Raw genomic sequence first — 26,363 nt, forward strand, 5'->3', positions numbered from 1 at the left:
TGGACTAGAAACTACAACATGTACACAATACAATACCTGCATTACATTTTGTGGTTGGTGTCCTGGCGGATACAGCATTGTCGGTCCTGGACTAGGTGGTCTGATGATGACACACAGACTGACAGACACAATAATGGCCTAGAGACTATAACATACAATACCTGCATTTCATTTTGTCCTAGTGGATACAGCATTGCCGGTCCAGGACTAGGTGGTCTGAGGATGACACACAGACATACACACAATTGACAGACACAATAATGGACTAGTCTACCACATGTACACAATATAATACCTGTGTTACATTTTGTGGTTGATGTCCTGGTGGATACAGCATTGCCGGTCCTGGACTAGGTGGTCTGATGATGACACAGACTGACAGACACAATAATGGACTAGTCTACCACATGTACACAATACAATACCTGCATTACATTTTGTGGTTGATGTCCCGGTGGATACAGCATTGTCGGTCCTGGACTAGGTGGTCTGATGATGACACTCAAACTGACAGACACAATAATGGACTAGACACTACAACATGTACACAATACAATACCTGCATTACATTTTGTGGTTGGTGTCCTGGTGGATACAGCATTGTCGGTCCTGGACTAGGTGGTCTAGGTGGGGCAGCTGGGGATGCAGATCTACCTGGTAGCAGGGTTGGTGACTTGGCAAGATGTGGTGGTGTTCTCTGCTTGGGAGATAGTGGCTGCATGCATATGGGACAAACAAATCAGGCAGGGATGTGATAAATACATGCAAACAGGGCTGTCACTAGAGGGGGAGGGGGTATGACACCCCCAATACACAATTTTTGTCAGCAAAAATTGACTGTTGTCGTCAAAACCATGTGATTGTTGGCAAATGTAGTCAAAGCTATGTGATTGTCGGCAAATTGCAAGAGTCATATAAAAGATTAATGTGTCCCCCCCCCCCCACTTTTTAGATTCTTGAGCGCTGTCCTGGCTAAAAAATTGCTGGCTCTACAATTCACAAAATATTTCCGTCAGCAAAACATGTTGTACACCCCCCGAATCATATTGGTCTAAGAACGCCCCTGCATGTAAGGACAGGGTTTCCCAAACTTATTTCCTGTGACCCAATGTGATTATAAGAAAAATTTTGTGTGACCCACTGCATAATACAAATGCAATTACAATGCTGCTGCCGGGCAAAATTTCAAAAGGTGGCACAATTTCCAAATCCTCCCGCTGACCGGCTCTAGAATGACTTTACTGGTAGAAATGCGCGAGAAGCACAAATATTTGCAATAATGCTAAAATGGTTCCAAATCGGGTTACATGACCAATACGATGGATGGTACCCTGCACTTTAATGCACAGAGATGTATTTTATTCGGCAAGTCCCGGGACTTCTTTTGGAAAGGGTCTTGACCCATAGTTTGGTAACTGCTGTGCAAAGACATGAAGACAAGAAGTTAGATTATGGTGATAGTGCATTGCATATTGCAATTCAACATAGCCTTCACATGCTCTGGCTGAAGAAGTACTAAAAACCTTTTTATCATCATTCAAAATTGTTGCACAAAATTGCAATTGTGATATTGTACAAAGCATGCAATAACTTATTGGTACACGCACATGCTTAAAGTTACTTTTTACATGGTCAAACATGCTTCCCTTTCACACAGATATATACACACCCCAACATATACAACATGCATTAAACTCATACACACCCCCTTACACCAGGATTCTTGTGGGGTCCAGCATTATGTGTGTATAAAATAGGCAAGTGGTTCTTTGTGGGGTATATTTCTTATCACACCATTCTTGTGGGGAACTAAAAACGTACCACCAATAGTTTGTGGGGAACGTTTTTTCACACAGACCCACTTACCCCCTTATGAGGTACCTCTAAAAATAGCATTACTGGACGTTTCAGACATTATGGGGTCCTATAAGCTATTTTTCTTTGTGGGATCCATGATTTATACTAGAGTCCGAAGTTTACCGTTTTCTAAAATCCATTTTCCGTGTTGTAATCTGTGTTGTAAAATTTGTAAATCTGTGTCATGAATAAAGCTTAAAATGTATAAACAATGATATTATTGTCACAATAAAGTGTTCAATATCGCGATCAATATGCTCTGATTGGAATATTCTCACGATAATAGGCCGACTATTACGATGTTTGGAGGGATATAGGGGGTTCATTGACATATACAACTCATGATTGTTTTTAACATTTCCTTAATCTTTTTAACAATTTTTGTCACATCATACAAAATTTCCTCCAATTCCGTGATTTTCTTCCGTTTTCCGGAAAAAAACTGAAAACTTCGCACTTTTAATTTATACCCCATAAAGAAGTTGTACCCCTCAAGCTATTGCTGCAACTAACACAGTACCCCATAAGAATGCTGGCACAAGTGCACACAGACCCTGTATGTGTAAACATTGACAAACACAATGAGATTTATTCACCGATATTTATGCTATATGCATTCTGTTGTTACTGCACAACAAGCAGGGAAACTGCCGTTTCCATATATCCACTTACACATGGCTATTCCTCATGTGTATGTCCTGATTGACAGTGTTTCCAAAAGCACAAGCACAAACACACACACTATTTATTTAAGGGAATTTTCCTTCTCATTTCTGTGCCAAACATCAAAGATTGAAATAGCAGTCCAGAATTAATCATTCCTATGCAGAGTCAAGCAGAATAAAATTTCAGAATTTTAATTAAATCACCTGTTAAGAGATTTAACTTGTTTGCACAAATGCTTACTTCTACACAAACAATGGGAAAAATCTCTAAACTAGACCACATCTCACCTCCACTGGCCTTTCCTCAGTCACACTATCTCCATTACTCTGTCCTTCTCCCTCTATATCAGACACATCCATGCCAATATTGATACTCACCTCCACTGGCCTTTCCTCAGTCACACTATCCCCATTACTCTGTCCTTCTCCCTCTATATCAGACACATCCATGCCAATATTGATACTCACCTCCACTGGCCTTTCCTCAGTCACGCTATCTCCATTACTCTGTCCTTCTCCCTCTATATCAGACACATCCATGCCAATATTGATACTCACCTCCACTGGCCTTTCCTCAGTCACACTATCCCCATTACTCTGTCCTTCTCCCTCTATATCAGACACATCCATGCCAATATTGATGCTCACCTCCACTGGCCTTTCCTCAGTCACGCTATCTCCATTACTCTGTCCTTCTCCCTCTATATCAGACACATCCATGCCAATATTGATGCTCACCTCCACTGGCCTTTCCTCAGTCACGCTATCTCCATTACTCTGTCCTTCTCCCTCTATATCAGACACATCCATGCCAATATTGATGCTCACCTCCACTGGCCTTTCCTCAGTCACGCTATCTCCATTACTCTGTCCTTCTCCCTCTATATCAGACACATCCATGCCAATATTGATGCTCACCTCCACTGGCCTTTCCTCAGTCACGCTATCTCCATTACTCTGTCCTTCTCCCTCTATATCAGACACATCCATGCCAATATTGATACTCACCTCCACTGGCCTTTCCTCAGTTACACTATCCCCATTACTCTGTCCTTCACCCTCTATATCAGACACATCCATGCCAATATTGATACTCACCTCCACTGGCCTTTCCTCAGTCACGCTATCTCCATTACTCTGTCCTTCTCCCTCTATATCAGACACATCCATGCCAATATTGATACTCACCTCCACTGGCCTTTCCTCAGTTACACTATCCCCATTACTCTGTCCTTCACCCTCTATATCAGACACATCCATGCCAATATTGATACTCACCTCCACTGGCCTTTCCTCAGTCACACTATCCCCATTACTCTGTCCTTCTCCCTCTATATCAGACACATCCATGCCAATATTGATGCTTTGCTCACTGATGTCATCACTTCCAAGACTCACAGATCGCTGGCGATTTGAGAAACCACCCTTTGGTATTTCACTTTCACCATCTGTAATAAAACAGCATATCAAATAAGTTTAAAGCCATAATATTGTAATATTTGCTGAGAACGCTGCCTTCAATATTTGCCAAAATTCTGTTTTTTAACACGATTGTAATGTACTTTAGTAAACTAACATACCATGCAAAAATCAAGACTTTAGGTGCAAAATCTGAGATTTTGAATAAACCATCCAAACAAGACAGTATAATACAGTATGTACATAGCATGCGGGACGATCATATACACAGGACCATTCCGTAGCATGACTGACGGAGTGACACACATTCTCCGCGCTGGTAGTTAATTCCAATTTTCTTTGCTTTACCTCAGTTGTTAAACTCAAAATTAAAAAGAGGGACAGACATATCTGACAATATGGTTTAACCTATGTCTCAAGTACATTCAAAAAATTTGAAAAAGGAACATTTAAAGATTTTGAGATTAACAATTGTTGCACAAAGTTTGTTTTTGTTTATGGAGACCCTGCATACAAAGTTCAGAGTGAGGAGAAATCATTTAGGCATGTCACATGGATCATAATTATTGTTATTTAGTGCTGGAGTAACAGGTGTAAAGCAGCATACAGAATACAGCTGTATAATCCCATAATAGAAGATTTCTGTGCTCGGCTAATTCCATGCAGTATTACATGAAGGATAACCCCAAATTTGAGTCTTGCTCAAACAACAAGGACACACACTCACACTTCACATTTAAACCGTGTACCACTCTGCACTAGGGGATCAAACACCCGCTATTGCATGTCTTATGTATTTGCGAAATACATCCTCTATCGTACATGAGATATGACATCTGCAGTTGCTAAATTAAATTCTATACACCCAAAAGTACACAAACAAAATGGCAGCAAAACATCCTCGGTATGTCGATTGAGTACGGAATCAGACAACCATGTTTGCATAGTCCTAAACGGCGTCCACGTTTGAAGTTGATTATATATGGGGGTGTGTATTTGTACACACAAGCATACTTATTTACTTACAGTGGCGGCACCAGGATTTTTTTTTATGGAGGGCATTGGGGGAAAAAGTGAATTTGGTGGGGGGGGGGCAAAATCAACAAATTTTGCAAAAGATTGCTGCAGAAAGTGGGAATTTTGTAATTTTGTGTTTTCACTGGGGAAAGAGTTCTGAATTGGGGGACATTTGCCCCCCCCCCCCCCGCACCAAAACGCATACTGCATACTTACCATGTTCATCAGTGGTCTGATGAGAAGGCTGCATATCACTGCTAATAATCCCATCTTCAGATGACTGCATTACTTCACCCGATTCTGTTGTAGTGAAATGTGGATCAGAATGTTCTTCCTGTTCCTTAAAAAGAACCATTTGTTTTTATTATTATTTATTATTGTGGATTTGCTCATAATCCATAAGATGTTGTTTAATCCCTTCCTCAAATTAGCAATTAGATTTTTACTCCCTCCTTCTCTTTTTTTTTAAATGTCTTTCACGCTCTTTGTCTTTGCTTCCCAATCCCTCCCTCCTTCAGGGGTAACAAATGTCTTTCACGCTCTTTGTCTTTGTTTCCCAATCCATCCCTCCTTCTGGGTTAACATAACTACTGCTAAAAATATCAGCATTGATTAAAATGGTCGAGCTAGGGACGACCTGAAAACCCAACTGCCAGTGTCCTGGCGATTGGGCAATGGGCATGGTTACTATTGCACAGAATGGTTCTGCCAGTGCCAGCGTTACACTGGCGATTGTGTTTTGAAGCCGGCCCTTACAGTTTTTAATTAACTTTTGACAGTTATAATCAAAAGAGCTATGCAGATTAAAGACAAAGTTGAAATAAACATGATTTGAGAAAGATAATATTCAATACTATTATGCAAGAAAGTGACCTTTGATCACTAATTTGTAAGCTTACCTTTTGCTGGGAGTCTTCTTCTGTATTCTGTACATCTTTATCCCCTATTTCTCTTTTTGGACTTGACTCACTCTCCTCCTCTTCTTTACTCTTTTCATCCTGTGTGATGGACTCTTCCATTGTTTCCACAGGGGGTGTTAAAGGCATTTTGGGTTCTAAAGGTCTTGGTGATCGTGCCCTGTTTGGCACTGGGATAGTTTGGAATAGTGGCTTGGGTTGATGTGGTGGGGAAGGGATACTGGGTTTATCATTTGTTGGGGGAGTAGGGGGGATAGGTTGGTTTTCTGAGTTTAATATTGCACAGTTGTTGTTTTCTTCAATATCCTCTAATTCCTGAAAAAAACAAAACAATGTTAAGCGAAATTATTGAACTACAATTGAATTAATGATGCAACAGATTATATTCAGCCAAATGGAGTTGAGTTAATATTTATTATAATAATATATTTAATATCTTCAAGGGATCGAATTGGAAGTATCAAATTCAACCAACTTTATGGGTTGTCCCGGCTATATAATTGGCCTATGATGTTTCAGTGTTCTAGATTTCGGTCGATCCTTCATGTTATTATTTCGTGTAAGCTAATCCTAACTCTAACCCTAACCCTAATCATAACCCTAACCCTAAACTAACCCTAATTTCGTGTAAAATTACATGAAGGAATAACCTAGATTTCTGTGATTTTGTGTTGTGTTGATTTTGCAGAATAAAGAATAAATAAATTTCTTTGAAAAGATGACATAAACACCAAAGATTTTTTAAATTTCAAAATACATTATGATACTTTTCCCTAGTGACAAATGACAGATTACTCTTACCCATCCATATATAACCCATGAAATGCCTTTAAAAGAGAGTTGCTGAGTTCATGAAATGCCTTTAACAGTGAGTCGCTGAATGCACCTGGCAGCCCTGGGGGTATTCAAGTTTCATGGTGTACACATGCATGATCAGAGATATTCGAAACATACCCTAAACAAGAGTTGCCCTTTTGAGCAAAAGTATTCTAAACAGAAATTTAGCAGTTTCGAAAAAATATTTTACCCTGAGTATAAATCCAGGCTTTGACTTTATTAATTCAAGGCAGTAGTGGTGTAGCTTTGTAGCACTGGGATAGAGTTGTGAAATGGCAAATATATCGATAGCCCTAAAAACCAACAAGTTTTTGTTAAAAAATGTTGCCTCCAAGTCAAATAAATCAACTTTACCTCTTTCTCTGCTTTTTGTATCTGTTGATGAGACTGTTCTTGTAGTGGCCATTTGTTTTGCAGCTGTTTATGATATGATCGTATGATCATCATACAATAATGTAAGTTTCTATTGCAACTATGATCCCAGGCTGTAAGCTTGCTCTTGTCTTGTATGCTGATGTCACCTAGGAATAATGATAATAAAATGAACGGAAGAAGTTATGTAAAACATAATCAATTATGCACTAATAAGAAATACCCCTCCCGGTTGAAATTTGCAAAAACCATGTTTTACAGTTAAATGTACATTTGTATCTGTCAAATCGATCAAAGCCCTGTTTTTAATTATTATAAGTGTTTTTCTTTGAATTCAGTACTTTCTGAGCAGAAGCAACTTTTTGTCAATGTGGTATAAGCCTGCATTTTAGTTGAGGCTACTATTTGCATCATGAATACCAAAGAGAAATACATGCCCAGAGTGGGTCATAGCCATAATATATACCCTATAGTGATATTAGTATGCCTTCAAGAACAGAAACAGTTTGTTAACTCTTGAAACAGATTCATCAGGATCGTTCATAGTTCAATAAAGTAGAAAAGTATCACTCATCAAACTTCTAGAAACACCACAACAGAGTGATCAAGATTCCAGATAGGAATTGAAATATTTCTGAGTAAGTACCAGCAAGCATAATTGGATCTGAAAAAGAACCTTTTCTACTTTAAAGAAACAGTTGGGATCAAAATTTGAGTATTTACTCCTGCTAAAATTGTTGCAACTGAGAGCTTCTTTCAACTTGATTGAAAAGGCAACCAATAGCATAGAGCAGACCAAGCAACTTTAATATAGTTGTTGCCATTCCAAACTCAATCCTAGCCCTAATTTAAATCATATGAATCCTAACTCTATAGCCTAACCCCTACTATAATCCTTACCTTAAATCCCAACGCTAATATTAATCTCTTGTAATAGTGGCTCATGCTTTGACCCATGAACTGTTTTATTTGACCAGTGGCTTCTGAATCCCACATGTACAATATGAGCCTTGTAATTGTATGTCCACATGTTGAGTAAATTTGATCATGTTTACACAGTATTTACAATTTAACTGGAATTTAAAATCAGTCATATCACATCAAACACACTGACAGCTTAGCAAGGTATCTATATACCTTCTTCATAGTAACATACATGTAGTAAAATCACTACTTGAACATGTATGTAATTTGATTTCTCTAAATAAAATCCATGTGGCAGCTATTATTGACTCACCTCCTTGTTCTAATAAATAATTAAGCACCTCTCCATGTGCAGCCATAGCTGCCATATGCAAACACGTCCTATTCTGGTTGTCAACATCTTTTAGACATTCAGTACCTACTTGAGACACAATTGTTTTGCAAGCCTCCAAGGAACCTAAAAAAATCATAAGAAAATGTCAAAGTGCACACAACTCCTTTGTCATATTGTATCATTATAACATTAGTGAGTTCATACCTATAGAAATATATAAAAAAAATGTTACAATCCTATTCTATATGATTTATCACATATCACTGTTGGGCAGAAAAAACCTCGTGTGCTTTTGGCCCCTGAACATGTTTAAAACAAAACTGCCAACAGGTTGCATGAGAGGTTTTGTTTTAAACATGTTCTGGGGCCAATGACACATAGGTTTTTCCTGCCCAAGGACGATATAATTTTGTTAATTGCATGTGACCCAATTAAGCATAATGCGGACAATGTTGAGATTTTTGCATCATATTCAGCTCTCAAATTATATCTTTTCCAAAACTTTTGTTACAAAGCTTGAACTGATTGATTGAATTGCCTTGAATATTTTGAAACACCTGTCAAGTCTGAATTATTCAGAATCCATTGATTACCTGCTGAGAAATATAATCTGTATGAGCAAAACACTAAATCCATCACTTCTAAGCTTATTTCCAATCATGATTGCACTTGAACACTAATTGCAATACTACATGCATATGAGCAGGATTCTTTCAGAAGAGATTCAATACAACTCATCTTATTTGCTCTATCATCATCCATAGAACAATAGAATATCACAGTCATTAATTCTAACTGAGAGATATTTCTTCTCTCACACCGTACTTCATACTCACAGAAATAATACTAAGATAAATTGTTAAAATCATTAAATTTCTCGAAGCATTTTAATAATTTGTCACCTTCTTGAAATTTCTGTTATCTTAAAGTAGTACTACACCCCTGATGAATTTTGTGACTATTTTTGCATTTTCTAAAATAACTACACACTGATAACAAAAGTTATATACATTATAGGGGCAAAGAATCCAATTACTTCACTGAAATTTCAGTGATACAAGACAAGTGGTTCATTATAGGCCTATATGTTAAGAAATGAGGTACATTCTATCAGTACCTCTTTTTTTAAATCATAACGAACGTATCGCTTGTCTTGAGTCACTGAAATTCCAGCGTAGCAACTAGATTCCTTGCCCCTATAATATACGTAACTTTTGTTACCAGTGTATGTGTTATTATTTTTGGAGCAAAATGCAAAAATAGCCACAAATTTATGGTGTAGTTACTGTAGTAGCACCTTAAGGGCTGGGGTATTAACGTTTGGACAGTATTTATTTTGGGACATCAGAGCACATCAGACATATCAATTGCATTCTGAATACGAAGAATGTCATTCTGATATCAAATAATTTTGATTTTTTGAAATTGCAATTTAATACACATTTTATGGCAAATCATTAAAATTGATATTTTTGATATTTAACAGTAGTTGAAGTAAACTTTATAAATCTGATGATTTATACTTAAAGTGTATGTAGGTGGGATAAAAAAGCGGCGATCAATTGAAAATTTTGACCTTTACGTACTGAAGATATGGATTTTTTCCAAAACACCAAAAAAATTAGGTCTTTTGGGAAAAAATCCATATCTTCAATATGAAAGGTCAAAATTTTCAATTGACCGTCGGCTTTTCCTCCCTGCTACATACACTTTAAGAATATATCATTAGATTTATATAATTTACTTCAAGGACTGTTATATATCAAACATTTGAAAAATATCAAATTTTTATAATTTGTCATAAAATTTGTATTATATTGTGATTTTCAAAAATGAAAATTATTTGATATCAGAAAGACATGCTTCAGATTTAGAATGCAATTGATAGGTCCGAGGTGCTCTCATGTCCCACAAAAAATACTGTCGAAACGCAATAAACGCTCATTTTAGATCCCTTAAGGGCTGGGGTATGAACGTTTGGACAGTATTTATTTTGGGACATTAGAGCACATCAGACATATCGAATTGCATTCTGAATACGAAGAATGTCCTTCTGATATCAAATAATTTTGATTTTTTGAAATTAGCAATTTAATACACATTTTATGGCAAATCATTAAAAATTGATATTTTTGATATTTAACAGTACTCGGTAAACTTTACAAATCTGATGATTTATACTTAAAGTGTATGTAGGTGGGATGAAAAGTCGATGATCAATTGAACATTTTGACCTTTCGTATTGGAGATATGGATTTTTTTTTCAAAACACCAAAACAAAAATAGGTCTTTTTGGGAAAAAAAATCCATATTTTCAAAATGAAAGGTCAAAATTTTCAATTGACCGTCGGCTTTTCCTCCCAGCTACATACACTTTAAGAATATATCATTAGATTTATATAATTTACTTGAGGACTGTTATATATCAAAAATTTGAAAAATATTAAATTTTTATAATTTGTCATAAAATTTGTATTATATTGTGATTTTCAAAAAATGAAAATTATTTGATATCAGAAAGACATGCTTCAGATTCAGAATGCAATTCGATAGGTCTGAGGTGCTCTCATGTCCCTCAAAAAATACTGTCGAAACGCAATAAACGCTCATTCTAGATCCCTTAAGCTAATTTTGGTAAGATATTGTGACTAACCACAACTTGAATTCATACTTACCTAGTTGAGCTGATATATGAATAACAGATCGACCATCGTTGTCTTTTATTGCAGCAGTTTCAGCAGTTAATAAATTCTGTAAGAAATTTGGGGAAAAAACATCAAAAAGGCAACATTGCAATGTAAGCTTTGTTACAGTTACAAAAACATAAAATGTTTGCATTTAATAATTGGCCTGGTGATTTTCTCACAGACTTGTTACTTTTCTTCAATACCTTGCCTTATTTTGTTTATACATTGGGTTAAATTTTGTTTTTAATCATAGGGTTGAATTTTGTTTTTAATCATACCATCTGTCTGTACTGTCAACATTTGGAAGTGAAAACCCTATAGGTACTACCGTGCCAGCCAAATTAGCAGGCTCTGGGCCAAAATGGGGTCACATGCAGGGTTATAGCTAGCCCAAGTTGAGTGCCGGCTAATTTTACTATCCAATTAGAGAATAGAGGGCTGGCTCGGGGCACACTCTTTTTAGCGAACACAAGGGATCAGGCAGGTGGTGGCCGCATTGCATTCTCTAAATTCAGTAAAGTTTCATCGTCAACCGTGTAATTGAATGGGATTATTTTGAAATTTTAAAACGCTTGAAATATCACAAACAAATAGGCCTATGTTGATAAATAATATAAATACAAGTTAAAACCGTTGGGGTTCGATAATGAACCCCACAAAACTAACCGAGTATATTGGAAAATGCCATACGGCCGGGCGGTTTCACAAGTTGCCGGCTCGATCGTGTCATCTGCCGTCTGGGATCAGGGAATAGGCTAGGGGGTATACCCCCAAATTTAAAAAAAAATGATTTGATCAATGTGATGGTACCCTGCACTTCAAGTCCTGTGACCCCTTTTGGAAGAGTCTGCAACCCCCAAAAGGGTCGCGACCCACAGTTTTGGGAACCCCTTATTTTAGGCTATCAGCCAAAATTGGATAGGCAACAAACACTGGGAGGAAAATGTTTTTTGTCATGCAAAATTAAAGGCAACATTATGCAGACAATAATTGAACCACTGTCTCTTTTTTAAGGAATACCTACTTTTAAACATTTCAGAGGTTCACTCCTTCGTACAGCCCAGTGTATCCATGTCCTACCCACTGCGTCTCTTTCAATACCATCATTCTCAGCAATCTTATTGCTAGCTGATGAGGTCAAAAGTTCAAAATGTCTTTGATTATCCATGTGGCATGCCCACATGGCTGGTGTGAGGCCGTCTCTATCACGGACATTCACATCTATATTGCACTTGAGAAGTAACTGTTGGGAAAAACAATAAACTGGTATTATAGTTGCAGTTGTAGAGCGGCAGATATTCTCATGATGAGTTGAGTTATCTTGGAACAATCTTTTGGCTGGAATCTGATAGCACTAACCTTATTAAAATAGGCACTTAATGAACTGATTAAGAGTAAAATGGAGGTTTCATTTCATATAGCACTCATTTTTACAAAGTTTACACCTTCACTTTTACTTGAAAAAGATCTCTGACCTTTGACAAAATAATTATAGAATTTCCATGACCATTATGACTTTTCATGCTTTTCTAAAACTTTTCATAAGACCAAAATGTCATAAATTTTCCATGATTTTTGCCAATTTTCAAAATTCCATTACTTTTTTATGCATGTGAGAGCCTTGATAAAACTAGATATTGCCTACCTCCAAACACTGTGTATCAGGCAGCATAGTAGCCCAATGTATCGGTGCCCTACCCTGAGAGTCCCGAGTAGCAGCTTCAGAATTGTGTTTTAATAGTAATTCAACAGCTTCATAATTTCCATCATGAATTGCTACATGTAGCACAGTTGATCCATCTAATGTGAAAAGAGAAAAAAACCAGACAGGCATTTAGCTTTATAAAATAGATGTACCTCAAAACTATACAATCTAAATCTTCAAATCTCAATGAAAATGAGTGGTTGGGAAGGAATTCATACCTATGTGCATTTGCATCAGTGATGACGCAATTGCATCACATGGGATATACTTGAGCTTGCAGTTGCTAGCACATTGAGGATATTTGATGTTGGGCAGGTTAGGGTTAATCAATTACTATAGGAGAGCAATTGAGATGTTATTAAACCTGACGCTAACCTGCTTTATTGGCGGCGAATGGGAAGGAAGGAAAGGAAGGAAGGATGAAAGAAGTTGTTTTCTTTAGTGCAGTTTGGGTGCTAGGCACATAAACTGGGATAGCAGGTTTTTGAGTGTGTTCACTTCATGATGTAATTGCATGACATAGGATACTTGAGCTTGCAGTTGCTAGCACATTGAGGATATTTGATGTTGGGCAGGTTAGGGTTAATCAATTACTATAGGAGAGCAATTGAGATGTTATTAAACCTAACGCTAACCTGCTTTATTGGCGGCGAATGGGAAGGAAGGAAAGGAAGGAAGGATGAAAGAAGTTGTTTTCTTTAGTGCAGTTTGGGTGCTAGGCACATAAACTGGGATAGCAGGTTTTTGAGTGTGTTCACTTCATGATGTAATTGCATGACATAGGATACTTGGGCTTGTAGCTGCTTTGTGCATTGAGGTTTTTTTAATGTTTGGCAGGGTTAGGGTTAACAATACTTGCTAACACACTTTCCAGAATGAATTTGAACTTGGATTTGAATCCCCAAATTTTCAAGTACACATCTAAGCAGCATTATATGTTTCTTTAGTATATGTACAGTCAATTACTCCCCATTCACTAACATTTTTGCATAGGACTAGATATGCAATATTCGACCACACAGTGGACACCGCATTCATATGCTACATCAAGTAAGAAGAGCAACATGGTATCGTACCGTGGATAATTGTATGAATAATCATACTACATAAATGCAGTCACATGAATTGTGTGTGATTGGTTGCAGGGCTTGTTTACATATATGTAACGTCTTACTGGACTAATTTCTAAAGATCTCATATATCAGCTTATGAAGTAGTGGGGTAACATCATTTTACACAAGATATTTAACACTTTTTAACCATATATTTCAAGTTTTTTTACTGGTAGTGGTACCTGACTGATTACACAATATGCTAGCATAAATTTCCTTTTACATTTTAATTTTATACTTTTTGTGTTCATTCTTGATTTTATCATAAAATTATGGAGTGTTTTTCAAATAAAAAAGTTAGCATAATTTTACAAAATTATGTATTAACCTAATAATCACATGAATTTGCACAAAACTGTCAATGATTTCCAACATGTTTCAATATATACATGTAGTAAGGAAAATACGATTTCTCGTATCAAATGAAATTTGTATCCATAACAAAGTCAATCACTATTCTAATCAATAATAATAAATTGCTTAATATCATATCTAGATCACAAAGAAATGATACCATCACTGAATACCATATATGGAGTACCATATACCATATATGGAATTATGCATTACCATGACGACCACAATCCATTAGACTGCCTTTAAGACGATCCAATCACAACAGTTGGTTGCCATGGCAAATTGATTTGGCTAGCCAATTACTTGATCAATACCCTAGTTGCCATTATAGCCTTGCTTTAATTCCATTAGTGGTTTGGTTCAAGTAAATAAGGCCATTTATAGACCGCTTGATTATAGTTACAATAATTGTTTGTTATTCCACTGGACAAGTGATTTAATTTTGATGTCAGTTTCAGCAAATGTTGTATTCAAAATGTGTAATTTAATAATACAAATTTTTTATGCAAAAAATTAAGTACGGTTGACAATGACATCCAATTAATTCCACTTGATTGCGTCTCCAATAAGAACATTATTGTTTGTTTGCTTGGGAGAATTTTTTTTATTCAATTTTGCTAAAAATTGAAAATCAACCAAATTGATTGATTTTGGCTAAATATTGTTTTCAGATTTTTGTGATATTTTAGGGGTAATTTTAGCCTCCAGAAATAAAAAATGCCTGACCGACCTACCCTACTTGAAAAGCCCATCCGCCCATAGAACAGAGTTTTTTTCCGTTGCCTTACCGCAATCTTAGTAGAGGATTGTAGCAAGAATCGATCCTCTCCAAATTTCTGACAGACAGCTTCAGATGTTCCCATCAGTACTATAATCATTACATTTGTGCATGCATAGACCATCTATGGTCTATGATCTGTGTAAGTCATGTATCTCAGAGATCCTTACTATGAGATAAGACACTCTGTACAAACAGCCTATACGTACCATGCATGCATGTGCACCGAAATTGAGGACAGCAAAAACAGCTTGAGCAAAAATGTGACATGCAGAACCATAATGGCAGTACATACATACCATAATATGGACGTGATTCTTATATAAATTATTGTGCAAACCTGCCTGATGTTATAACTAGCGTGTTTACAATTCCATGTGACTCGCTACAGGACGTATTTACGTATTATTTTCTATTGGTTCGTTTCCGTCTGTACAAATATTACATCTGTTCTGTGATTGGTCATGTGTACTGTCATGACTGTCCTCAAACTAGCTCCGGAGTGCCGCGGACCTGTGTATCTCTTAATGTTCTTACCCTGTGCTTGATGACTTGCATCAGCCTGTCCTTGTAGCAGAGTTTCCAAACATTCTTGTTCTCCAAAATGTACTGCATACATAGGAGCAGTCCTGCCAAACTCATCCTCAGCATTGACACAGGAAGGTTCTGTAAATTCACACAATAGATATTGTTAGATGCATGATATGACCCAGGGGTACTCAGTACAAATTACCATATAGGGGGAAGTGTCGCAAACATGGGTAGCATTTTCGGCCTTTTGGTACATCAATGACCTCTTTTTCCGGGGTACTCAAGTTTGGTTTTGGTAGGGACGTGCTGCTGAGAATTTGAAAGTGGACCCATAATTATACCAATTTTTCAAGAAATTTGGACCCATTGATATACCAAAAGTCAAAATTTTCGGCCAAATTTAACCCAATTTGTCTTAGTTTTTATTAAATTTTCCCAAAATTTTGGGAAAATTTTAGCTAGATTAAGGAAAAATTGGGTTATTTTCCTAAAAAATTGAGAAAATTTTGAAAAAGGACCCATTCATATACCAAAATATGCTTTGAAAAAGGGGTCATTGATATACCAAAAGGCTGAAAATGCTACCCTTATTTGCGGCACGTCCCCGTATGGTAATTTGTACTGAGTACCCCCCCCCCCGGCCTTTTTCTAGGTCAATTTTGGTATATATGTAGATGGGTCCTTTTTTCAAAATTTTCTAATTTTTTTCAGAAAAGAGCCCAATTTTGCCCCACAATTTTTGTCTTTGTGCAATCACATAATTATTAACAGTTCATAATATTGCTTGGCAGTACATTATTATTATATATTTAATTTTCACAACATGCTGATAGTCTATGTGTCACCATAGTAACTGTATACAATCCAGCCTCTGGAACATTGACCTTCATATTGACACATGACTGAATTACCATTTGGCAAATTCACATTGGTATTTTGTTTAGCGAATTTTATAAATTAGGCCTGCCAGAAAACACAAAAATCTTTAAATTTTTTTATTTCTTTTTTGCTGATTTTGAGAGTCTAAGCGCTGCAATTATACATGTACATATACATGGTTGATTTTTTTTTTCCAAAAAAATTGCAAAAATGTTTTGTATCCAGAACTTGTGGTCACTTCATTATCTATTAAAGACAGAAAAATGTGTTGATTTTGGTACACATTTTCTTGAATACATGTAGATACTGAATGAGAAAGACAGAAGAACTCTGAAAAAGGAAACAGAGAAAGGAAAAGAATGGAACTTGGAACAATGATTTTAATAAACTAATCGCATTACAGCACAAGGCAGTCATTCAATGGTATCAAAGCCTTTTTGCGGTAATTAAACGCCTAGTCAGGTATATTTCACACCTTGCTAACACAAGTCACCCAATTTCGGAAACTGTACACTGATGATTGTACAATCTTATGAATATTGATTTTCCAATATGTCAGCGCTCAAATCGGACACAATAGATGAATAGACACGGCAGTCTGTTGGTCTTGGTCATAACTACTTGGCATGTTTTGTGTGCAAGCAACACCTATCTGTATCCACAATGTCCCATAAATTTTCCCATTATTTCCTTCAAGGAACATAATTTTCCAATTAAAAAATCCAAAACATAAGAAATTTTTTTCAACTTTAAGGGTTACTTCTCATTTTGGAAAAAGAATTGGTCCCCCCCCCACACACACAAAATACAAGTGTGAACTTGTCCTTAGTCATTGCAAGTTTTCTTTCTGGGTATATTTCAGCCTCAGACCCCCCCCAGGTGAGCTCCTAGCTTCCCCCATGAATGTTTCTACACATTCTCCCTGCAGGCTGTAGCTCTACATACTTGTGTATTCACTTGAAAGTATGACATAACATACTGCTACATGAATATACTTGGCATTTTACATGAATGTGGCATGCTTTGTTATCTAGCTGTATACATCTTTTGTTTTGCAATCACTTGACAACATGAGTCACATGACATTATTCACTAAGGAAACACAACAGTGCTTACAGGTGAAATGTATTGCAGTTCACACCTGCCAACTGTTTCCTGAAGATCTGTGTTATTTTGTGAATTCTATCATTGTGTTGTATAATCAATTGATTTTAATATGTAAAGTTCAGAATGCAATTCCTGCCATATGGTATTTTCTCTTTTATAGTGTACTTGTACATGTATGTTTGTAACGCTCAGTCAAATTAGTGTATTTTAAATGAATCCAGATTACATACATATCGACCAAAGTTGTCATAGTTACATTGGGCTATTCCATTTAAAAATCCACACTACCCCTGTGGAAGATTTTGGAAATATCTTTCACAGTAGGAGTATGAATTTCAAATGGATTGGAATGAACTTGTTAGGCAGTTCCATTTGAATTCCATACACCCTCTGAGAAAAATTCATCCTGAATCTTCAACTGAGGGAGGGTGAGTTTCAAATGGACCTGCTTAAGGTGTTCATTCCATTTGAAATTCAAATACCCCCTGTGGAAGATATGTCTAAAATCTTCCACAGGGGTAGTGTGGCTTTTTAATGGAACAGCCAATTGTTTACATGTGTTTTGAATGGGTATGTATTTGATTTTGAACCTCAGAATCTCAAAACTGCCCTCAAACCATATAAAATTTGACAAATAAAGCACCCAAAAAATATACCAATGATCCACATATATAACTTCTATTGATAATAATGCTAAATTTGAAAGAAAACAAAGTCCAAACATTGCTGCAAAACAATAAAAATAAAATTGACCTTTTTACCCAGAAAATAACTCTTCTTTAAATTTGAACTAGTGTGGTTTATAAAGTCCTCTGATAACACACAGGAGACATATCCACCAACAAGAGCCCCTCACACACACCCTACACGATTTCACCGACAACCGTGGACTTGTATTGTGTGTGTAGTTATTAACAGTGAAACGTGGACCCACACACACAGACATATCATAATCCAACCGACAACCGTGGACTTCTGTGATATTTCACCACTAACCGTGGACTTGGTATTACACCTACGATAAAGGACCCTACCCCATAAGCAAAGGTATGCTGTATAGCACATGTAGAGTTTAGCACCCTCTGCTGCTGTCTTACGACCGTGGACGTCAAACGTGTAGTTTTTCACTACATAAGTGTGGACTCAAAATTCACATTTTGTAGGTGAAAACAAACGCACCACCATCCACCCACACGCACCACTACTAGTACTCTGCAAACGTGGACATCATCGACATTCTGAGTTGAGGAAGTTTTCCTGCCATTTTTTGTGTACTGTACATGTTTAGTAGATGAAATTTGTTGACAAGGTAACAGATACTTATGCACTTTATGTCTGACATCAGGTTTAGTGAACGATTTTTGATAACAACATTCAATTGAGGGAGGAAAAGGACAACTTGGGGTGTGTGGGGATGTACACACGACCCAACGTGTAGGGGTGTGTGTGCAGGGGTGCATATAGGGTAATGAGGACATGCACATAATGACAAATCTATGTGCCCTTGAACTGCAGACATCCCTGGTTCAAGGACATAATTCTATGTTTTATCAGTGGCGTAGATTTCTTTTGGACATTGGGGGGATGGGGTTGGAAAAAAATTCTTGAAGTATAGTGAATGTAGCACCAATTTTGGCGGCAGAATAAGTTAATGGTACAAATTTGCACTTTGGGGGCTAAAAATGGCCAAATATGAGGTTAATTTGGTCAGAAACACACATACAGGTGTCAACATTGAGGGGAGATGATTGTATGGACCATCCCCCGACAAAATATTGACCCCCCCCCCATCCCCCGGGATCTACGCCTATGTGTATTATAAATAGCCATTGACTGCATTTGTCAGTGATGGGTTAGGTCTGGACTTTACTTAAATATAGCCTATGGTACCTTGAATTAAAACTCAAATGTGTGTACCCGAAGTCACATGGGACAAACCTGTACATGTAGGTCGGAGTGCCCATCTCTCTTTTGAAGACTCCTCCCTATAATGTTGCTTAGGGGGGATCGCTACATCTCCCCAACAGTGTTACCTTCCCAGCATTACCTTCCCATTACCCATTTGTAACCTGGTTAGGGAGAGGCAATAGAGGTGAAGAACCTTGCCTAAATGTACAACACATTGATGCCATGGGGACTCAAAACCACAACCTCGAGCTAGCTACCTCACAACTATGAGGCGAAGTCTTACACAGCTGGGCCACTATGTTAGATAGTAAAAACTTAATAGGATGGGTGGATATCCATGGATGCCAGTGTTCACAAATGTATGTGCAGGGCCTAGATTCCGTCTGATTTGCGAGAATCAAATCCATCCTAGTCACTGCACTTACTGTATGATACAATGAGACAAGTTGATTCTCGCAACCGAATCTTACGAGAATCATTATGAGAATCGATTCTGTGATTCTCGTCGAAATCTAGGCCCTGATGTGAGAGGAATGGTGTGCACACCTTTCTTTTAGATTGATTTTAAATAAATAATCATTCAACAACAGGTTTTGAGTTGTACAAGCCACAGGTTTATAAAAATAAAGGTAATTAGGGACCATTCACAAACACTTGTTGGGGGCCTGATGCAAAAAAAATTTCATCGTGAAAATTTTACGGTCCCCCTTTTCAGATCTCAAAAATTTCAGGCCCGCCCCTTTTTGACATGAAAATTATGGGTCAACCCCACAGAAAAGCATATAAACTCAATTTCAAATTTGTGGTCAATTTTTTCAAGGCCCCCCCCCCCCCTTAGGAGGGTCAAAACTTTTAAGGGCTCCCCATTTTGTATCAGCCCCTCCTAACAATTGTTTGTGAATGGTCCCTTATTATACATGTACAAGATATTGACACAAACCTTTTTCTATAAGCTGTTCAATAAGTTCATTATCTCCTTCCTTAGCAGCTTGTAGGATCAGAGGCACCCTGGGAACATCCTTCCCTCCATCAACCGGTAAACTGCTCCTTAGGATCTTGCAGTTGGTATTATCTACCACTGCCCATCGCCATGTAAACCTATCAGGCGTGTCTTGATTAGTGGGACTTACACCACGAGGCATGGAGGAGGAGAGGGCGTTGGAATCGTTTTTCTCTTGAGATCTTAACCATACTGTCCTGAAGTATTTCTTCATATATAGGAGGGAGAGGTTGAGGGAGTCTCTGAGCTGGGCACAGTCGGCATCCTCTGGCATCTTCTGAAGGAATTCCTTGATGAAGGCCACAGCCTTCTTGAAATCTGAAACAGAGAAAGAGTAATATGAAGGAAAAAGTGCAAACAGTAGCATTTTCCAATACTAGTCTCATGACAAGAATGATACCATAACTTCCGAGCACTCAAAAAGTAACACACAATCTGGTCCATGGAGGCCAAAGGCATTTTTGACATTTTTGAACATTTGGACCCATCGCTAGACCAAAATCTGACATTTGCAGCCAAATTTAAATTTTATGCAAATTGCCAAAATTGTGGGCACATTGCAACATTTTTGGTTGCAGTGAGGCAACTCAGCTATTTTTTGGATAACTCATGGAAATTATGAAAAAAAAGCACATCCATATCCCATATCAAAATTGGCCTTGAAAAATAGCTGCAAATGTTACCCATGTTTGTTGAACATCATATTTTTAAGGGGGTACTACACCCCTGCCAAATTTTGTGCCTATTTTTGCATTTTTCTCAATAATGAAAGCGCATTGGTGACAAATAAGATATGTATATTATAGGGGCAAGGACTACAACTACTGCACTGGAAATTGTATTTCTCTGGTTCTGGAGTTACAGTCAAAAATGAGGGAAAACCAATATTTGGTCAATAAATCAATAACTACTTGCCTTGAGTTGCTGAATTTTCAGTGCAGTAGTTGTAGTCCTTGCCCCTATAATATATACCGTCAACAGGGGTGAGATTGATCAAATTGGGCCTTTTTATGTTTGTAACTCTGGCACATATAATTTTTTGGTGGATTATATTAATTGTTTATAACAAATAGGGTCCCCACTGTATAAAGTATGTAGGGGGCCTATATGATCAATGTCACTACTGCTATGGGGTTAGATTGATCAAAATTTGGTGTTTAAAAAAATTCTGAAACATTTTCAAATCAAAATGTTTTATGTTGATATACCAAATCTGGTACGAAAATGTTCTACCAGTTTTTTTTTGTGCTTGTTGTTAAGCCTATTGAACAGTGTTCCATATGGTATTCCATAAGTTCTCACCCAGGTGATTAATCCTCATGATCAATATCACCCAGGTGATCAATCTCACCCCTGTTTACGGTATATCTTATTACTTGTCACCAATGCGCTATCATTTTTGAGAAAAATGCAAAAATAGGAACAAAATTGGCCAGGGGTGTAGTACCCCCTTAAAGAAGTTATAAACCCAAAATTATTTGTTACTCAAGTTTGGAACCAGAGAAATACTGTTACTTTAATTTAAGAAAAAAAAGTTTAAAAGTGTGTTTTTTTTCGAAACTGGATACAGTTGTACATTTACATAATTTGCTTCTATTGAACAATGCCAATTCAATATTCTTTAAAAGGAAAGGCTGCCTATTTTGAACAGTCTACAATTTAGTTGAAATGCAATTTTATCATGATTGACTGACACGCTGTCATGCTTCATCAATTTCTGCCAGATTTTGATAGCAAACGACTCTATTCCACACAACGTACCTGAGTACGCGCTGCAAGTCGCTGACATAAAAAGACGATATCAGACGATTAGCGCCTCAGTGGCTGCTAAGCTAGATCCAGGACTGCTTCCCACCGGTGACGCAGAAGTAAGAAACTTTTGCAAAATTAAGACTTTAAAATTGAAGCGATTTGACCATTTTGTCACTATTAGTGTGTAAAATTTTAGTTTGAAAAAGCCAAAAATTTGTGAAATGACAGGCCATGGGCATAAAGCCTTTTGTGGATAAGTTTTTTTCTATTGTTGTAGGCCTATAAATTGTTTTAAACATAAATTGGTAAATGTTGAAAGCAAAAGCGAAAATGGCCACTTGTTTATGCACTACGTGGGGGTGGGGGTGTCTGAGGGGGATGCTCCCCCCTGAGAAGTTGGAAATTTTGCAAAATGAAGACCTACTTGTAGTGATTTGGTGGACCATTTTTGCACTATTAGTGTGTACAATTTTAATTTGAAAAAGCAAAAAAATTGTGAAATGACGGGCCATGAAGCCTTTCGCTACCTATTGTTCAGAAGTTGGAATATATTGCAAAATGAAGACCTAATTGAAGCAATTTGGTGGACCATTTTGGCACTATTAGTGTGTACAATTTTAATTTGAAAAACCAAAAAAATTGTGAAATGAGGGGCCATGAAGCCTTTCGCTCCCTTTTGTTCAGAAGTTGGAATATTTTGCAAAATGAAGACTTAATTGAAGCAATTTGGTGGACCATTTTGGCTATAAGTGTGTAAAATTTGGAAAAAGATGTGATCTGGCATTCTTCTCTTACTGCTAAACAATCCTTATAATGGTAGGAGTCAGGCCGCGACAAATTTTATTTTTTAGCTTGCCCGATCGGGCAGGCAATATCCAAAAATTGGTTGCCCGAAATTGCCCGAAATTAACCAATATTCCCGCAACAATTGTTTCGACAAAGTCACATACCGCATACATCATGCAGTGCAGTGCATAGTACCGTAAGTGTGCCGAATTTGGCAGTTTCATTCTTACGGAAATCCAATTCTTTTCTCAGTTAAGTTGATAAATAAATGAGTATTCATGAAATGCATAAAAAATGAAAATTTCATTCAATTATTTCACTGTTTGTTTCTTACATGTGGAAAATAATGTTTATTTTATGTGAAATTTTGTCAGTAAAGTCACGGCGATTTACGTATTTCGCCAACCACTAGTACATCTCAATCTCAATCATATGCAAATACATGGCCAGCTGACGCCATTGACGCATGATATTTGCACTAAACAGGTTCTATAATTGGCCAAACTTCCAATACGCCACGTAACGGCATGATGTTCATTAGCATATATACATGTATATGTCTGCAAGTCTGGTGTGGGATACGAGTGCCTAGCGAAATTTGAGTTCCATTTCAAGAAGTTTTCTACTTTGTTTTGACGTTTTTTTACTCCTGTGAACACGCCAAGTTGGACAGAAATACTCCATTTTAAATCATCAAGCTTTAATTGGTTTAAATTTTGACCTGCCCGATCGGGCACAGCTCTTCAGAGTTTTAATTGCCCGACAAAAAATGTGATTGCCCCGGGCTATCGGACAGGCGATTTGTCGCAGCCTGGTAGGAGTCTCAGGAATGATGATGAGTTTTCCAGGCTGACAATGCGCACTGAAAGATTCGCCAACAGCCCGGTGCTCTACTATATCCATCTTCTCAATAAGTAGGCTGTCTCGCCTCTGGCTTCCATCTTATCTTCTTTCTCCTCAGACTCCATCCAAAGTTGTTTTTCTTCGGGTACCGTACTTACATTTTGATATGTCTCAACTTGGTCTGTTTTTGTATGATCTTGTATTTATGTATATTTATATTTATTTTGTATTTTTGTAATACGGTACTCAATTCAGCCTTTGGCTGCGATGTATCTGTTTAATATAAACCAAAGCAGAGATCTATGATGGTGTTCCACAGGTGTCCTCCATCGTTGCTCAACGGCGAGCCAGATTTGCAGGCCACTGCTACCGTGCAAAAGACCAAATAATTTCAGATGTCATCTGTATGAGGCTTCCACGAACATGTAGAGGAAGAAGACCATTCAACTACATCGACTGTGTGGCAAGGGACGCCAATCAAGAAATTAATGACCTCCCAAATCTGATGGCTGATAGAGATTCCTGGAAAAGAATTGTAAACTCTTTCTCGGATGCGTCCGCAAGATAGATAGATAGATCTGTTTAATAAAACCTAAACCTAAAAAGCCGAAAATTTGTGAATGACGGCCCGTCCATGAAGCAAGTTTTCCCTACTATTGTCGTCTTGTGACTTTGGTGACAAAATGTGATAGGCCCTGCAATATCGGCGGGCATGCAGTAATTTGAATCACATGCTTTTGGTATGAGAACCCGCCTTCAAGCAATGCTTATTTTGCAGGCCTATATTATAGCGATCGACCTGACTGTGTGTTTTTTTAGGCATTGGGAGGGCCCGCCCCCTCTAAACCGCGCCTGCTGTAAAGTTAGTGACCAATACGGGGGTCCAGGGTGTTGGAAGGGGGCAGACGGTGCCCTTGCCTCTAGAGGGAAATTTTGCATTTCTGAACTCAATTCGCACGATTTGGTGCAAACTTTTCCTTTCTTTTCTCTCTCTCTTTTTTTTTTTTTTTTTTGCAATTCATACCCTGGGGTGCTGCAGCCACCAAAGCACCCCTGGATCCGCGCTTGAGCTAGCGTATATTTTTTGTTTGCAGTACCTACAATGATACCGAGCCTACGATGTTTAGCATGTTTTCTTTAGTGTCACTTACACAAATCACGTCCTATCACGCCTATAACTTAAGCATGATAAGCCAATTCAATTGAAAATAGGGACTGTCTTTTGGAATTGGCAGGAGAGCATTAAATAACTCTTCTGGAGCCTTTCAGGAGAGCTGTTTGTTTTTAAGAGCATTTAACAATAGAATGTAAGGAGAGAATTGTCAACTAAGGAGAGCTGAAAATTGCTCTCCTATATCAGATTTAAGGAGAGCAGTAGAGAGTGATTGCTCTCACTCTCCTCAAAAGGCAGTCCCTGCCCTGTGAAAACAGTTTTATTTGGAAATTCATTAATATTAAACCAATCATTCAGTGATTGTCACTTCGGGGCTGTCGCCATACGGTTTGTTTAGTGACGGAGGAACACAGAAGCCTTTGCATCGGGGCCTGAGATTGGAATTCCAGTTTCCTTTCTCACGAAGTAAGGGCTAAGAGTAAAATTGTACAATTGTGTTTGGGAGTGGCCTTCTCTCTTTTCTCTTTTTCCTAGCTATTTTCTTCCATTTCTTGCTTTGTTTATCAAAGCTATCTAGGCCAGCATGCATTATATTAGCCTACACTGGCTATCCAGGCTTGTGCATTTGTATGAGCTTGCAACGGTCCATGGTTTCCCATGGATTAGCATGTGTTCCTCACGGACCAACCTGGGTAAACAAACAAACAAACCGGCTAGGACCGAGACAATTTCGAATGCACCTGTCGAGCTGTCCATGTCACGTAGTTTCTCGATTTCACTGTCAGTCAACGTCAACGTGATCGTGAACGTCAAAATCATGAAGAAAAACAAAATCGTTAAGCTTACCTTTGCCCTTTATCGTCATAGTATCGCCGTTTACCAAGAAACGGCAGACACAGCCAAGAAAGCAAAGCCGTCTACATGGTCATCAGTTTATATCTGTTGTATGGGAAAGAGAGGTGTTTTATGCACTAAAATTACATTATCATTCGCCTTGACAATCAAATGGCGTCTACTGACAACGGACATGGCGGCTTGCAAATTGCAATAATATTATTGCCAGTTGATTTGCTGTCATGACCAAAGTAAGGCATAGAGAAATCCCTATGAAATAACGAAATCGTAAAATCCGGGGTAAAATATTCCAGAAATAACTGAAAGTATGAAGAATAACAATTTAAATGCTTGGCTAGTGTAAATTCCAAGTTTGAAACTTTTTACGTCAGAAATTACTTAGGAGAAAATGTTTTACACCTGGCTTTTCCACGGAAACTCCACCTGCCTCAAATGTGCACCCCTCTTTAGCAACATCGATCAGTCCAACCTGTTTGAGTGCTCGTAAGAGCAAAAAGTGTTGCCGAATGTAAGTTTCATGGAACTATGGTATTATTTAGGGATTCTTATCAACAATATTATTATAAACTGTCAAATGGTCAACATTAACACTCCACACACAGACCCC

General features: G+C 37.6%; 1 protein-coding gene across 1 annotated transcript in view; it reads right to left on the reverse strand.

Annotated features, from left to right (window-relative positions):
• Positions 1-25,929, reverse strand: part of LOC140136464 (uncharacterized) — a 41,733-nt gene extending 15,804 nt beyond the window's left edge. The window contains exons 1-13 of the mRNA XM_072158186.1: positions 25,748-25,929; positions 20,347-20,724; positions 15,519-15,647; positions 12,675-12,829; positions 12,054-12,272; positions 11,018-11,093; positions 8,322-8,465; positions 7,067-7,233; positions 5,858-6,190; positions 5,175-5,298; positions 2,811-3,970; positions 597-715; positions 157-216 (exon numbers count right to left, since the gene is read on the reverse strand). Coding sequence (XP_072014287.1) covers positions 157-216; positions 597-715; positions 2,811-3,970; positions 5,175-5,298; positions 5,858-6,190; positions 7,067-7,233; positions 8,322-8,465; positions 11,018-11,093; positions 12,054-12,272; positions 12,675-12,829; positions 15,519-15,647; positions 20,347-20,724; positions 25,748-25,766 — 3,083 coding nt within the window. The 5' untranslated portion in view covers positions 25,767-25,929. The remainder of the gene's footprint in view (positions 1-156; positions 217-596; positions 716-2,810; positions 3,971-5,174; positions 5,299-5,857; positions 6,191-7,066; positions 7,234-8,321; positions 8,466-11,017; positions 11,094-12,053; positions 12,273-12,674; positions 12,830-15,518; positions 15,648-20,346; positions 20,725-25,747) is intronic.
• Positions 25,930-26,363: the final 434 nt, after the last annotated feature.

This window comes from Amphiura filiformis, chromosome 16 (genome assembly GCF_039555335.1).
Source record: "Amphiura filiformis chromosome 16, Afil_fr2py, whole genome shotgun sequence".
Classification (NCBI taxonomy): domain Eukaryota; kingdom Metazoa; phylum Echinodermata; class Ophiuroidea; order Amphilepidida; family Amphiuridae; genus Amphiura; species Amphiura filiformis.